General features: G+C 39.3%; 1 protein-coding gene across 1 annotated transcript in view; it reads right to left on the bottom strand.

Moving 5' to 3' along the window:
* Positions 1-2,849: 2,849 nt before the first annotated feature.
* LOC124595995 (zinc finger protein 2) overlaps positions 2,850-17,897 on the bottom strand; it is a 62,957-nt gene continuing 47,909 nt past the window's right edge. The window contains exon 4 of the mRNA XM_047134941.1: positions 2,850-5,075. Coding sequence (XP_046990897.1) covers positions 4,058-5,075 — 1,018 coding nt within the window. The 3' untranslated portion in view covers positions 2,850-4,057. The remainder of the gene's footprint in view (positions 5,076-17,897) is intronic.

The raw sequence follows: 17,897 nt of genomic DNA, 5'->3' as shown, positions 1-17,897 counted from the left end.
CTCCATTGTTTATCTTCTCCACTTTCAGTTTTTTTTCTTTTTCAGAAAGTGTAAGGTTGGATGAAAATTGTTAATGGAATTTAGAGATACTGCAGCTGCAATAATGAAGCTCTGAGTACAACATACTTATTGCTTGCTGGAGACAATTGAGTATACTGTGATAAAACTTCCATTTCACAGAATCATACGGAAAAAAAGTATTTTTGTACAAATGGCTCTGAGCACTATGGGACTTAACATCTATGGTCATTAGTCCCCTAGAACTTAGAACTACTTAAACCTAACTAACCTAAGGACATCACACAACACCCAATCATCACAAGGCAGAGAAAATCCCTAACCCCGCCGGGAATCGAACCCGGGAACCTGGGGAAGCGAGAACGCTACTGCATGACCACGAGCTGTGTGGGGGGGGGGGGGGGGGGGGGGGGGGGGAAACGTATTTTGCTCGACTTCAACAGAAGTAGTGGTCTGTAAGTACATAAAGTTATTTTTTCTGTAGTGTGTATCAGCAAACTGGGTGACGATTTGCTGCGGTGAACGGTCAGTAAGAGACAAAAATAAAAAAAATTCAGAAGGTAGGGAATACTCTTGGCATATTAAGGTGAGCCGCCTGAACAAAAATCCCGGCAGCGGCACTCAAGTACTTGCACACTGCTGCGCACTGAGTCTCTTAAGTCAAATTATACAACAATGATGTCTCCAAGGTTACCAAAATTAATTTTATAGTTTTCTTAGGGGAAGTTACTAAGTCCAACAGAACACAAATTCACCGGTGACGACATTTTTCGTTACATGGGCGGAACAGTTTCACACCTATGAATACTTTTATATTTTCATTATAAAATTTGTACCACATGCATCTCTAATCCTTCAGAATTTCATATATTTTTCAGTCCAAAAATGTCAGTGGATCTGTCTTATCAACAGGCTGAACTAAAAATTATTTTTCTTTAAAATTTCTTATAATATTAGTGTGTTTTTTCTGTAGCAGCTGGAAAGAATTTTCTTTTATAATCTACTGCATCATGTTCTAGACCAAAAACAGAGATGTCAGTCTTTTTTTTCTTTCAATTTTTACCAACTTTTGAAATTATCTCTAACTGGCAACAGTGAAAGAAAGTGAGATGACCTTGATGTGCCTATTTTCGTGACAGCCACTATAGTTCAAATATGTTAAACTGAATAAAAACAGTCATAGACTATACAAATTGATATATGTGTGGAAACAGCAGCAGGCTTGATTTAAATATTACACAAGAATACGTCTATAGGTATAAAAGATGAAATAAATAAAACGAAGTTTAACATCCTGCTCTGGTGGATCTAGAAACATAAATTATCTAATACATATTCTGAAGACCTATGATGTCTGCTTGGCTTTATGGCCATAATGGGTAAGCATGAGAGTATGTGCACTACTAACAAGTATTCTGCACCTTTACTTCCATGTGTGGATTAGGTGTACTCAACAAGAAGATCAGCAGCAATCTCCTCAAGTTGTTATTAAGAGGGGGCAAAAAAAAAAAGCAGATATATGTTTTAGCTATCACAACATTTGGCAGGAAATGATGACTGGCACATAACATTAGTTACAGGAGCAAAGCAACTGCATTACAGCTTGAATTAAGGTAAATTAACACGTATTATCAACACATTATGATACTTCCGACAATAACAATAATAATAACAACAATAACTTACACTACTCCACAAAAAAAGGCCAACAAATAGACTGCTGGAAGTCAAATATCACTGAATCAAATAATAATCATCATCACCAGACAGACAGCTGTCAACTGTACACAGACACTGCCCACCTGAAGCTGAATCGTTAAGTCACTGTCAACTATGATAGGAACACAAAAGGGAGAAACAAATCCTCAGATCCCGCAGTTCTCCAGACATACATACAAAACCAATGCCAGAACATTTTACATTTCAAATTACATTTCTTTTGACACAGTGCTTTACAGCCAAGAAAAACTGTTTTTTAAAAAGAGATGATTGTTTTCCACTTCGGTTATATCTTAGGGTATACATAGATTCCACCTACAACACCTCAGAGGTCAAGAATGCGGTACTGATTTCTTTACTTTACTTGCTGCCTCTTCCCAATGATGAAGGCAGTGAGTATATTTCATATCAGCAAGATAAGTTTCAGATGACGGTGACAGAAAAATGCTAGCACAAACTTTCAATGGTAAATCAAATCATGCCATCAGCCATTACATTTCACAGCAGTGCTCTCAATAAAGATCTGTGCATGTTGATTGCTCAGGAAAATTATCTGAAGGCAGTTAAAATTTCTTCATGTTGTTTTAAAGTATGCAATATTGGAAATGTATAGCCTCATATATAGGATTAGTGTTTACATTACACATGACAATAGAATGAAGCTTTGCATTAGGGATAAAGTTCGAATGTGCTGTAAGAGGAATCATCTGTTAATAAATCAAGAACGAAAATTTTAAGCCACAGATAGTTAAATAATGATCAATATTTGTCAAGTCCTTGAGGTTGTGGCATATCTGAAGCAGGAAAATGTATAATTCTGAACTCTGCAAAGCTATTCTTAGCTGCAAAAATTAAGAGAAACTGATGTTCAGCTAAGAGAAAACTCTGAAGTGATATGTCTCATAATGATAAAACACACACGCAATAGAATGTCACTGCAAAGAAAATTCTGCAGTACACCTGCCATATACCTCATAAAATAATAATTTTTTTTACTAAATATAGCCTTCTAAAAAAATTGTAAAGAAAAACAATGCAACATCTTTTCAGTCTTTGTAATTAATCACTCTTTTTCAAGTAAGTAACTAAATAACTATGTAGTATCTATAATTTTTGACTCAAGTGTACAACTTATCTGAGAAGGAACACATTTACACAATAAAGTGTATAAAAAATACAACACAATAAAACATTCAAATAAAGATAAAGATAACTAATATCCACAACACAATAAAATTAAATACATAAAACTGCACGTTACAGGAACAAGCACCAGAGTGAGGAAGACTGTTACATGCACTGGAAAAAAAACCATTTCCAAGTAGCAACACATCATCGTAGACACAATTTAATAGAAATAAATTAGGAAAGAAGTTATTCACAGATGTTAGTCCTTATTCTGATCAAAGTCTTCTGCAGTTTCATTGAACAACAGAAGTATAATTGCTGGTCTACTGAAAAATAGTACGTGTTGTAATAGTACATTCATGCACTTTACAACTTACCATGGAATCAATTATGTTCCCAATGCTGTTAGGTATCCAATTCAAAGCTTTCATCCATTACATTGTTTAAATCAAATTTTACCCTGTGTTGTTACAACATCTGTATAAAGGATGATTTGTTAACAAATCTGTAACCAACATACTATTGTCCAGTTTTTGATCAATGACTAAGTTTCAGAGATTACTAAACCATATTGATTGTCTTATTGAAACCAGTTTTCAAACTTGATAGAGGAAAGATTTTTGTAAGGTGTACTCATCGCGTTGATATGTATTACATTACGGAAATACTCTCTTGTTCTCAGGGCCTTACTATTACACCAACTATAAAATTAGGTGTATCAACACTTTTTCAAAACTTAAAATTCGAAGATTTTCATAGCCAACTAGTTTCTAAAAGACACCAACACGCAACCATGCTGCAACTTTGACTACAATGCAATTATAAAAAAGATATATGTAACCACATCACAGCAAATGCCACTCAAAAAAACTGAAGCAATTAATCAATTCAGGAGATTGTAGGAACAATGACCGGATAACTAGTATAAAAATAAGATAGCTCAAAAAGTCTTCTCATAAAAACCTGTCAATCATTTAGCCAACTGAATTTCCTGCAACATAATTAGGGCCACGACAATTACCCACAGCACACAGAAAATGCTATAAAACAACTATGACTTATTAGTATACATTCCACATGACATAAAAAATAGTGTCCTTCATAAAAAGACAGTACACATTGCACTAAATATCTGCAAACAATACAAAATTTTCCATTGTAAAAATAGTATGTAATTACATATATTTAACGTTCAAGTGCACAGACCAGATCCATCCACAAGATTACTCTTGCCAAGCATGTCAAACTCTGGTGGCTTCCCTTCAACAAAATGAGTACGCACATGGAACATAAAATCAGTCTTATTCGTGAAGTCTTGGCGACATACTAAGCAAAAATGCCTTTCTGGTGCACTAGCACCATATGGTTGCACATGGTGTGGTACATGAGGGGAAAAATAAGGAGCTGGTGGTGCAGGCACTGATGTGGGGACTACAACACCACTGCTACACGGATTTCCATTGCTAAGATGCTGTTGTGGATGATGCATGTTACTAATCATTTTGTCGTCTAGATGACTTTTTGCATGTGCCATCCAATCATCTCGAGTTGAGAACATACGACCACAAAGTTCACAGCTCCAACTAATGTTCTGCTGTTGTGGTGGAGGTAGAGGAAGACCTCTTGGTATATCATCATCTTCACATTTCACTGATAATGATTTCTTATCTGTAACAAGTGACTGTTGTGGTGACTGTTGCTGCTGAGGTTGCTGGTGTGGTGGGGGCTGAGGCTGTGGTTGCTGCTGCGACTGTGATGGCTGCTGTTGTTGCTGCTGCTGGTGCTGTTGTTGCATCAACATACCATTCTTGTCAGGTACTATTGAACGTTTGCCTAAAGGGGCTATGTTGGTTGGTGTTCTATGTTTCATTTTGTTCATATGAATCACTAGTTTATCACGGCGAGCAAATGCCTTATTACACACTTCACAAATATATGGTTTCTCACCGGTATGGATGCGCATATGAATAACTAATTTGTCCTTACGAGCTAATCCCTTACCACAGACTGTACAGGCAAAGCTCTTACTGGAAGAACTGTTAGCACCATCACCTTTTGAAGCTCCTTTGCTTCGGTTAGTTGTGGAGGGAGATACTTTCCTTTGAGGACCATAACTACCATTATTGACACTATTTGCTACTTCCCCATAGTGCTGTTCTGGTACATGTAGCATTCCAGTACGGCCCAAACTGTTAGTGTAATCAGGTGACCTAGAAACATACATCATCATTTATCCTCAATGAACAACTACAATTTGTCAGTGATGTGTGTAAGAATAGAGTCAGCAATATAACCACATACAGCAGAATTTTGTGCCTGTAAATTTATAACTACTAAAGATGCATTAAAATCGGTTTTCTTTTTGTAACTGAAAAATTAATCTTTATTTTAATTATGTATGACATAATCTGACTGCAATATTCTATCTAATCATTTCACAAAATCATGTATATGAAGCTCACTGCCTAAAAAAGACCTGTACTCACCAAGTGAGCAGTAATCACCTGCTGATGCATTACAAAATGTTAAGAGTAGACAAAAGTATACAACTGTTAGTACACTGACTGAATCAAATAAAAATCATTAGATAACTTTTCCACATCAGTAAGTTATTTGGCCACTAATTTATTATCCATTCACACAGTGGGGTACGGACATCTAATGCCAAAATATTTTTCAGCTACTGTTGTGCAATGTTCATAAACGAAAAAGCAATGTTAATAAATGAAAGAAGGTCTCAACTCCGGAAGACAGATTGAACTTTCTAGAGTATATATTTTTTATTTGACTGAGTATTTTTAAGTTTTACAAATATAGTGAAAAGCTGTAGAAATTAATTCTATGACAATGGCTCCTCCACATGTCACATGATTTCTAAATCCAAGATAGTGGTATTCTAATTGCGTAAATGGTATCCTAATTCCCTGAGACCAAAAACAATGAACATAAAATATACGAAACTACCAGCTCCTAATATTACATTGTGTTCAACTACACTGCATTAATACTGCTAACATATTAATGGAATAACAAACCCAAACGGCAAAATCCACACAATCTATTTCACCTAAAGAAACTCATATCTAACATGGGAGGAGGGCAGGTGAGGAGGGGAGGGGGATAGGGGATGTACAAAAAGTAAAGAACACAGCATGTAGATCAATTACTTAACCTAATACAAAATGATAAACCAACGTCTTTTTGCTCAAACAAAAAGATTTATCTGCACATGTAAGTGCTTCCATCATTGTCATCCCCTATATTCTCACACTGTTCTTGTACCTCTGAACACAGAAGCAACACTGTGTCCACTCTGCTTCCGTGTAATTATGTGTATCATATTTATAGTACAAACTGCACACAGGATATGTACTGTGGACACGAAATTTAGCATTTCTTCCCCATTTTTTCTCTGTGGTTGTTTTAGAAGACAGGCCATGTTCAGAATCAGCATTGCACGAAGTTCAGGAAATGGTATGAATTTTTGTATACTGTCACTTCCTGTGAGTGTTCCTCACTGGGAATTGTTCGCTTACAGAAATGGGCAGCATTTTCTCTTCCTCTGAGGACTGATTAACATCAGAAACTGGTTTATTGGAGACTGAAGACAGTGCTAGAACCTCCAAAGGAATTGTACCTCTGTTAAAAGGGTGTACCCCAATCTTCTTGAACCCAGTATTAATTATCTGAGGACAGAGGGATTTCTCATAGCATGCGTTGACGAGTGCATGAAAATCATACCTGCTTGGTGCCTTTCCAGGATTCCTCCTCACATGTTAATTGAGTTCAAATTTCCTGGAAAATTTTAATGAATGCAGATATTGATATCTACCGGTTGCAGTAGATGAGTCGTACGTGATGTAAAGGTAAGTAATATGATGTCACTTTTTCAGTGCTTCTAGAGACAAATGCAGACCATGAGACTCCATTAACAGGAGGACAGGTCTCGCAGGGGAAGTGTTCTGATAAAATGTTACATCCATTTCACAAAAATGTCATCGTTTATTCAACCTCCTGGAGTAACTAGTACAATGGCATCACAGTGGGCATGAACTTATACCCAATTCAGGGAATTCCTCAAACTGTGGATTGTTTTCACAAACGTCAACATCTACAAAAACAAAATTTTCTGAAAACACATTTTATTTAATTTCTTTAACTGTATACACTGCTGATGTCTCATGAAATTATATTTCAAAAATGATCTCTTCATACATAAAACAACGGTGCAAAAACATTTCTACTGAACATGTATAGATTAATTATTTTATAGCAGTAATGTTCTAGTTTACTTTAACCTACTGAATAGACAATAACTTAATAAATTGTTTCCTTAGGGAACTGCAGCTGCACTTTCGGCTCAAAAGAGAACATTCAAATGACGACAGTCAAAAGTCAGTAGAAATTTGTCTTCTGTAAAAATATCAATTCCTGAAGCGTACACCAACTATCTCCGTCATACCTTAACAAAAGATCTTGCCAAGAGCCAGAGAAAATTCTTGTCCCACATAAACTCGCTAAGTGGGTCGAAGGCTTCTATATCCAGTCACTTGTTGACCAGTCTGGTGTGCCAGTAAAAGATAGCAAAAGGAAAGCTGAAGTTTAATTTCACATCTAAGAAACCATTAACAAAGGAGAATTGTATGAATATACCACTATCTGGTCATCACACACAGACTCCCTTACGGAGGACACAGTAATAAGTATCCCTGGCGTACAGAAACAACTGAACTAAGCTGCCATGTCTCGATGGAATTCCAATTAGACTTTTCATCAAGAGTACACTATGTCAGTCGCTACCTACGTAGCTTACATTTATCGTGAATATCTCGCCCAGTGCAAAGTCACAAGCGACTCGAGGAAAGTGCAGGGACTTCTGTATACAAGAAGGGTGAAAGACTGGACACACAAAATTACAGATCAATATCCTTGTCATCAGTCTGCTGCAGAATTCCTGAATATATTCTTAGTTCCAATACAATACATTTCCTTGAGACGGAAAAGCTTCTGACCACATATCAGCACAATTTCAGAAAGCATTGCTTGTGTGAAGCCCAGCTGGCTCTTTTCTCACATGATATACTGTGACACTATTATGGAAAGGATAGCTGCTACTCACCATGTAGCGGAGATGCCGAGTCGCAGATAGGCACAACAATAAGACTGTCAAAAATAAATCTTTCAGCCATTAAGGCCTTCGTCAACAATAGACACACACACACACACACACACACACACACACACACACACACACAGTCAGGAGCGCCCCAGGTAAGTGTGGTAAACCTGCTGTTATTTTCTATAAACATAAATGATCTGCTGGACAGGACGAGCAGCAGTCTGCGACTTTTTGCTGATTACAGCGTACAGAATGGTGTTGTCACTGAGTGACCATAGGAGAACAGACGATTTACACAGAATTTCTAGTTGGTGTGATGAGCTAGCTCTAAACACAGAGACCGAGCGAGGTGGCGCAGTGGTTAGCACACTGGACTCGCATTCGGGAGGACGACGGTTCAATCCCGTCTCCAGCCATCCTGATTTAGGTTTTTCGTGATTTCCCTAAATCGTTTCAGGCAAATGCCGGGATGGCTCCTTTGAAAGGGCACGGCCGATTTCCTTCCCAATCCTTCCCTAACCCGAGCTTGCGCTCCGTCTCTAATGACCTCGTTGTCAACGGGACGTTAAACACTAACCACCACCACCATCTAAACACAGAAAAATGGAAGTTAATGCAGATGAGTAAGAAAAAACAAACCCCTGATGTTCAAAAAGATTTCGGGCTTGCAGCCGGTTGCCGTAAACTTCATTGCACAATATTTCGGCTGGACAACTACCAGCCATCTTCAGGTGAGCCGAACAAGGACTGACGAAGACATTCTCCGCTTCAGCTTATATAGTGCGCTGATAATACTGCCGCGTATGCGTTGCAGTCGTGGAGACGGAAGGGCCACACCACCCAGCAACAGCGCCCTCACTGGTGGAACTGCAATACTCAGCTGCTGTCGGTATTGTCGCTGGCCACAGCTGTCAAAGTCTTCTGGCATCTTCCGTCTCGAGCAAATTTCGGAAATGACGGGATTCCATGAGTTATTCAATTGGTAACCACTGTCACGGTTCATTAGATTTCCCGCAATGCGTATTTCAACAGATTCTTTACTAATGGAGCCCCAAAAAGTTGTTGCTGTGGCCAAAATCAAAATTTTGTCATACTCCATTGAATGTTGGTTAGAAATATAATGTTCTGCAACTGCAGACTTAACTGGGTTGCAGTAGGCGAGAGCAACATTGATGTTCTGTACAACGCTCTTCCACTGTACGCGTTGTCTGTCCTATATAGGCCATACCACATTGACATGGTATTTTGTAATTTCCCACATTCCGCAGTAAAAAATCATCCTTCGTTGACCCCAGCAAATCCAAAATCTTAGAAAGCAGACGAAAACCACTTTCACATGAAAATTATTAAGAATCCTCGCTATCTCGAAGAAGATATTTCCAACGAAGGGAAGAAACGCTAGGGACTTGGCTGGCGCGTTCTCCTCTTTATCCCCTTCCTGGTTTCTGGCTCTAGTTGAGAAGGCCCTGTTAATTTGCCGCGTCGAATACCCATTGTCTCTGAACACCGTCCTCAAATGTGCAAGTTCCGTAAGCAAATTCTCTGCATCCAAAACCGTGTGTGTCCTGTGCACAAGGATTTTAAGTACACTCATCGTCTGGGATGGGTGATGGCAACTTGAAGAATGCAAATACAAATTAGTGTGAGTGGGCTTAACAATAGACAGAATGGAGTACGACAAAACTTTGATTTTGGCCATAGCAACAACTTTTTGGGACTCCATTATCAAAGAATCCGTTGAAATATGCATTGCGGGAAATATAATGAACAGTGACAGTGGTTACCAATTGAATAACGCATGGAATCCCGTCACCTCTGAAATTTGCTCGAGACGAAGACGGCAGAAGACTTCAATAGCTGTGGCCAGCGACAATACCGACAGCAGCTGAGTATTGCAGTTCCACCAGCGAGGGCGCTGTCGCTGGGTGGTTTGGCCCTTCTTTCTACGCGACTGTAATGCATGTGCGGCAGTACTATCAGCGCACTATATAAGCTGGAGCGGAGAACGTCTTCATCAGTACTCGTTCGGCTCACCTGAAGATGGCTAGCAGTTGTCCAGCCGAAATATTGTGCAATGAAGTTTATGATGACCGGCTGCAAACCCAAAATCATTTTGAACAGTTGGTTCGCCGGGAAAATTTCAAATTTTACAAACCCCCCTGATGTTCAAATACAACATTAATAGTGTGCTGCTTGACAGTCACATCAATTAAATATCTGGGTATAATGCAGCAAAGCAATATGAAATTGAATGACCATGTAAGGACTGCAGTGGGGAAAGTGAAGGATAGACTTGGTTTATTGGAAGAATTCCAGGAAAGTGTGGTACATCTGTAAAGGTGAGCACATGTAGGACACCAGTGCAACCCATTCCCAAGTACTGCTTACGTGTTTGGAATTAAATGAAAACTTCAAAGCAATTTAGAGGCAGGCTGCTATATTTGTTACTGGTAGGTTCGAACAACACGCAACTGTTATGGAGATGCTGCGAGTACTCAAATGGGACTCCCTGGAGGAAAGGCGATATTCTTTTCTAGGAACACTACTGAGAAAATTTAGAGACCCGGCATTTGAAGCTGACTGCAGGATGTTTCTACTGCCGCCAATGTACATTGCAAGTCTCTTACAGAGGCAAATTGACAGTCACATTTTCCTCGCTCCATGTGCGTGCGGAACAGGAAAGGAAATGACCTATAGAGGTACAGGGTAACCATCACCATGCATTGTATGGTGGCTTGTGGCATACATATGTCGATGTGGTTCACTGTCATGTTCACAGCAACACTCTAGGGGCCTTCTTACTGAACTCTCAGGTTTCTTCTAATGATGGATCAAAAAAATCTCTCTAGTTTCTTTACATTGTCATGTTTTTTGACACACATGGTTTCTACATTTTATTACAGCAAACTGACCAATGTCTTTGAACCTATCGTTGTTAGTTTTCTTCCATTTCAACAATGAACAAAGAGGAAAAGTATGTTGTTTCAACTTTGCAGATGGCACTTCCTTTGTTAATTTTTTTTATATAGGTATCTAATGTCTTTTATGTCAGACATGTTCAACAGAACACATGCCACTGCTGGTGTAGCAACCGAAACTAACTATATTATGAGAAATCAGGACTCCAGTCGCCTACAGGCACTGAAATAATCAATGGTGAAGGCTGAAAATTTGTGCCAGCTCGCCAGATGCTCCGCTTCTCTCTATTAACTGCCTTGGCCATCCAGACACGCTCTCCATCAAACTCAACTTCTCAACCTGTTATGTGCAAGTAGTGCTCCCTTCCATTACCCCCACCACACACAACGTTCACCACGTCCCACAGGGATTCGAAACATATGGTGCATCCACGCTGAAAGTACCTAGAACCATCCTCACTCATACTTATATATTAGCAGAGACCACTCTAGTTAGTTTCATTGGGAGGCACCACATCTTCCAAACCTCTGTGGGACTCAGCGAATGCTACAAGCAGTGTGGTTAATCGAAGGGGGCGCTACTTGCATGCATGTCCGGAAGGCCGAAGCAGTTAATGCCATCTTTTCTAGACAAGTAGAGCATCCAGGTTTGAGTCATAGCCTGGCAAAATTTTCAGCCTTCACCATTTATTTATTTCATTGCCTGCAGGGAATTGAAGTCCTGACTTCTTGTAATATAGGTGTTTTTTTAAAAAAAAAAAAAAAAAAAAAATAAAAAAATAAGAAATTTGTCTTCAGCCACTTTGAATGGTAGCTCCTCTTTTATTGATTTATTGGCTGTGGTCTTGAAAACCTACACATGCCAGTCCATGCCCGCAATCATACTGGCACGGGGCTCAGAAACTCAAGATCTTCTGATGGTAAAGTTATGGTTTCAAGTTTTCTCACACCACAAATGGCAGGTAAATGCGACTCTTGATTGGGAAGTAGTGAGCTACTCTGTCGAAAAACTAACAATAAATGTCTAATACAAACTGTAAATGCTCATTTACTGCAAAATTCATTTTTTTGTATATGCCTAGTTCAGACAAATTTGACTGACAGGGAAATAGTAAGTCTTCATAAATCCATGTACTGGTTAATTAAGAGGCGATGTTGCAGAAAATGCAAAAATGAACTATGAAACAGGAAAGCTGTTTCAGTATGGTGTAATCACAAGATGATTATAATCACATGCATTGATTTCCTAAAGTTTAGCTATGTTACCAACCATTATTTTTGCACTGATATTTATCTCTCATTTCAATATTTCTTCTCCAGAGCTCACAAAGAACATAAAATATCTACCATTTCACTTATATTCATTGCACAATAGGAGCCATGTTCATCTCCTTCCCCAACGAATGCTGGGATGTATAGTACGGGAGAGTAGGTGACTTGAGTTACCTGCTGGATTCTTCAGAAAATTTAACTCGTGGAGCCTAGCACTGTGGCAGACTGCTGTACCCAAGTATCAGGGATATCAGAGAATACCAAAGAATTGAGCATTATTACCCTAATCATTTAGATCTCCAAGACAGCGAACGGGCAATGCACACTCAATGATTCATGGCCACGATAGGTTATATTGATACAAAAAAAATGTACTGCCACATGATAAATGCACTCTTAATGGTTAATGGAAATGAAATCTTACACAAAAAAGTAGATATTGTCACATGCTATTCAACAGTACTGTATGGCATGTAGCATGTATGATGCTGAGGGATGATGATGATGATGAAGCAAAAGCAGAAGCAGAAGAAGAAGAAGGTGTAGGCATGGTGTGAGATATGTTCCATAATGTTTAAGAGAAACATTTTGTTTCCTGAATCGTCAAGAAGCTATGAAGTTCTAAATGAAAATCAATAAATTGAAAACTGAAGATAGTCAGCTTATAGTGATGAAATATTAAATTCTTTCACTGCCTAAAATCACACAATACGAGCTAGAAAATTGACCTATTGTGGTTTACTGTGTGCATTTCAGATAAAACTCTTTCTGTATCTAGTAGTTCCATGCTTTAGTTATTTCTAGTGTATAGTTCTGCCATTTGTATTGTGAGAGTCATTTGTTTCCCTGTGCACAGGCAGTCAGTCACACAACTTGTCAACTGGGCGGCAGCTTCACTCTCTGCAGCAGCACATCACAGTACAGGATTTAGCTTGTGAGTTGTAATGAGCTTCTGTTAAGAAGTGACTTACTTTGATTTCTTTTGTGCAGTTTAAATTCTTAAATTTCCTGCACATTTGTGTAGCCACATTTCCGTTTTAATTACTGTCTAGTGTATAATTCCACCTTTAGTGCGGATAGCGACTGTGATTGCTGCATTCAAACGCGAGCAGACCCCACACTCACAGTGCCAGGCAGTGCTGGCTTTGGTCACAGAGCTTGAGGCTGTTACCAAAGGCCATCACTGTGTGGAACCAAATCCATATGATGTCCAGCAGGTCCCACATATACTCCAATCCGTCCACTGCTGTGACCACCCTGGTTACTGCCCCCACTGAGGGTGACTCCTCACCCATGGTCAAGTCAGAGGTCACTTGAGGTGTGATGGGCAGTGGAAGACCTTCTGCATGGGGAGGGGGGCTAGGGATCGAAAAGCCTTCCTGGTTAGTCTGACAAACAGATTTCAGGTGCTACCTGTGGCCGATAAAAGGTCCTGAACCACATGCAGTCACTTCTGTTTCAGAGGAAGCCTCACAGCCTCAAGATCTGGGCATTCACTGAGGGCAGGATTATTGTTAACTTGGAGGGGCAATATTAGGCACGTAATGCGGGCCCTTAGTGATATAGTTGCCACAATACAGATATGGAACAGGTGCTTCAGATTGCCAAGAAGAGCACAGGGTGCGGCAAACTGCAGGTGATAGTTCCCTCCAGAACTAAAGATGTATGCTGCTTTGGAGTGAGTTTCTCTACAGTTTTAGGTAGCTGTCTCAGTTGGCAAAGACTTCTTGTTAGCAAGATGATGGCTGAGCTCACCATGTGTAGCATCCTTGACAGGACTGATTGTGGACCTTCAGTACAAAGCCAAATGGAGGGTCTGAATCAGAGGCTCAGGCGGTTCTGCAGCTGTGTAGGCTGTAGATTCCTCGACTTGTGCTATAGGGTGGTGCGGTTTCGGGTTCCGCCTAACATCTCATAGGCCAACTACACACAGGAGGTGGCTAAATGGATAGCGGGGGGCTGTGTGGAATGGATAGGGCCATATTTTAGGTCAGGGATCTCGAGGAATTACAGAAAGTACTACAGACCCAGAGAACGCAGGGCAAGAGTAGCCACTGAAAGGATCAGTACTGTAGTTGTAAACTGTCGTAGCTATTGGGAAAGAACCAGAGCTCCAAACATTCATAGAGAGCACTGAAGCTCAAACTGCCATACTTACTAAGAAATGGCTAAAGCCATAAACAAGGTCCGCCAACATTTTTACAAAGACCTGACAATGTTCAGGAAGGATACATTTAGTTTATTTTGTAGAAAAATTTAAGTAGGTAGTTCCTATGAGTTATTAAGGGTAGAGGTGACCACAAGGTCGTTATAGTGACACTGCACACTGAAAGATCCAAATTTTTCCAAAATAAATGTAAAATGTATCTACTTAAAAAAGCAAATAAAAATTTGATTTTCACCTTTCATTCGAAGAAATAGTGTTGGTGACACTATTGTAGGAAGAAAACAGAAGCATGCCAAATTCAAAAGAACACAAAATTTCCAAGGTTTGCAATTGTTTACTTAAGCTTGAAACTCCGCATGGACTTAAACACAAGATGATTTAATAGCTCCCACAACAAAACACCGTCTCAAAATCTGGCAACAAATCAAAAGAGATTCAAGTCATATGGTAAGAACACCAGCAGTAAGACACAATCAATGCCTTCACTGCAAAATACCCATGGTAATATTACTGATGCCAGTGCCACTAAAGCAGCATTACTAAAAAGGTAAATCGATTTCTGATCCAAATTATACACCAATTACACATCTTTCTGAGTATGCTGACAGCAGCTCCACACTTAGAAATCATATACAACTGCTCACTCCACAAAAGATCTGTACCTAAAAGCTGGAAAGTTGCACAGGTCACATCACTAGTCAAGAAAGTAAGTTAGAGTAATCCACTGAATTACAGAGCCATAACACTGAGGTCCATCTGCAGTAGGATTTCGGAATATATACTGTGTTCGAAAATTATGCATTAACTTGGAGAAAATAGTCTACAGACATAGTCAGTACAGATTCAGAAAATATCTGTTCTTGTGAAACACAATTAGCTCTTTATTCACAAGAAGTAGTTAGTGCTATTGACAGGGGATCTGAAACTTAGTTCATACTCATAGATCAAAACCAACTGCAAAATGACTGACACGGTATCTGTATGGTCCAAAAAGTGGTCATTGCCTCTGAATAAGGAAAAGTGTGGGGTCATACACATGAGTACTATGAGGAAACTATTAAATTTCGGTTACACGATAAATACACACATCTAAAGGCTGTTAATTCAACTAAAAACTTAGGACTACAATTATGAACAACTTGAACAAGCCTATATCAATAACACAAATAATGTTGTGGGTAAGGCAAACCAAATATTGCATTATATTGGCAGAACACTTAAAAAATGCAACAAGTCCACAATGAGGACTGTCTACACAACATCTGTCTGTACTCTGCTAGTGTATTGCTGTGTAGTATGGGATCCTTGCCAGATAGGATTGACAGAGAACATTGAATAAATCCAAAGAAGGGCAGCTCATTCTGTATCACCACAAAACAGGGGTGAGAGTGTCACGGATGTGACAAGCAAGTTGGGATGGCAATCTTTAAAATAAAGGTGTTTTTCATTACTGTGACTCCTTTCCACAAAATTTCAATCAACTTTCTCCACTAAATGCAAAAATATTTTATTAAAACCGGCCTATTGGGTGGTTGTAATAAAACTGGCCATGTTCCGAGTGCTGCAGTGTGGGCTGTATACATTGCAGGACACTGAATCATAGTAGGTACGTTCATTAATCAACGTGCTCGCGGAGTACGCTGAAAAAATTATGGTTCCACTTTCACACACAGGTGAAAATATGATGCTGTAAGCAGTCAGAATTTGGTGTGGGTGCAGGAAAAGGGGGGAATGATCAAACACATGGCAATGGTAATTCTGGCACATTTATTGGATATGGACTAAATTACCTTCATATAAGGTTACTGCAAGTCCAGATATATTCCTAATAGAAAAAATCTTTCACATATCCCCACAACCAGAAGAAACATGGATTTAGGTCGGGAGATCTGGAAGGCCACGCATCTTGAAATTGCCTAGAGGTGATTCAGACATTAGCAAAGACTTCTCGAAGCAAATCTTTCACTTGGCAAGTGACAGGTGGTGTCCATGTGTTCTTATGAAACTGAAAGCATGTGTTGCACAAGGAGGTCCTTGTAATGTGCAGATTTCACTGTAAACCAAAGAAGCCCGTGAAGTATCCTCTCAAAGAAAAATGGACCAGAATGAATCAGCTTGTGAAAACACATCACACACTTACATAAGCTGAGTGCAGTGGATGTTCCTGCACAATATATAGTGAGGCAGAACCCCATATGCAACAGTTCTGTGCATTCACAGCACTGTGCAGAGTAAAATGTCCTTCACCGGTCCAAAGAATATTGCCTGGCTGCATGTCCTCCACTTCCAAGCATGCCAAAAAACAAAGGGCAAAGTCATGGCGTTGTAACCATCTTGGGGCTCCATTTGGTGCACATTCCAAATCTTGTTGGGATAACAGTGTAAAATGCACCACAAAATCTTTTGAACAGTTGACTAGGGTAGACACATTGCTCAAGCACTTCCTGCAACAGCTCAAGCACTTCCTGCTGAATTTGAGATGTGCTGCACTATCAGCTACAGCATTTCCACCAATAACTGCCAAAGGAATGGGTCATCTTCCTGTCCCTGCTGCACCACCTAATTGTGTGTTTCTTCCAATTTATTCATCATATTCTTTAGTCCATTTAATGACATGGGCCTCTTCGCAACTGTATCTGTTGGTGGCATTCCTGAAATGTAGTGATGCTGTTGCTGCCATTTTGATGAAACAACTTTACCAGCAGGGCATTGTCTTTTTTCTCAACAGCCCTTATGTTTCGTAAAATTTTCAACCCTCTTAACCTTTACTCCAACAGTCACTTCACAAAAGCAGTCAACGTGTGTTGATAAGCAACAAACAGGGTATGAAGTCAAAACAGGAGACATTACACATTACGACTGCTTACAGCACCATATCTTCACCTGATGGCAGGAAGTTGAACTATTACTTTTTCAGCATATTCCGCAGATGCACAAGTAATGAACATACCTATAATGTTTCAGCATCCTGCAATGTATACAGCCTGCACCGCAGAGCTCATAAAACTATCAGTTTAGTTATAACCACCTGATGCTTAGGAAGAAATGATCATCATAATAAAATAACAGAAATGAGTGTTCATTTTTCCACACATGCTGTTCAAGAGTTGAAACAGTACAGAAATAGTCCAAATGTGGTTCAATGGACATTCCATCAGGTACTTAAGAGTGAATTGCCAAGTAGTTATGTAAATGTGTAGACGTAGAATTCATCCTTATGGTTGTCACATGCAGCAGAAAAAGCACTACACCTGACAGAGCACCTTTCAATTTGTTTGGAGTCTGCATCAGTTATGTAAAAGAACTGGTCTTCTAGCAGTAGTATATTGTATATCTTCAAAGCAACCCAATGCGATCAACTCAGGTCAATTTCAGAGTATAATGTCACAAGAAATAACTATGTACTTGACACGAGTTCTAGAAAATGTTTTGTGACAGTGTATGAATAACTGTTCCAAAACTCCTCTGGTATTGATCAATATGAATATACCACCACACACTGACAGAAATTCAGTTTGAAATATTATATATGGTTACAGCATGTCACAATTCACAC

The sequence above is a fragment of the Schistocerca americana genome, chromosome 2 (genome assembly GCF_021461395.2).
Source record: "Schistocerca americana isolate TAMUIC-IGC-003095 chromosome 2, iqSchAmer2.1, whole genome shotgun sequence".
NCBI classification, from domain to species: Eukaryota; Metazoa; Arthropoda; class Insecta; order Orthoptera; family Acrididae; genus Schistocerca; species Schistocerca americana.
Note: the sequence above shows the minus strand (reverse complement) of the source record. Positions and strands in the feature narration are given on the sequence as shown.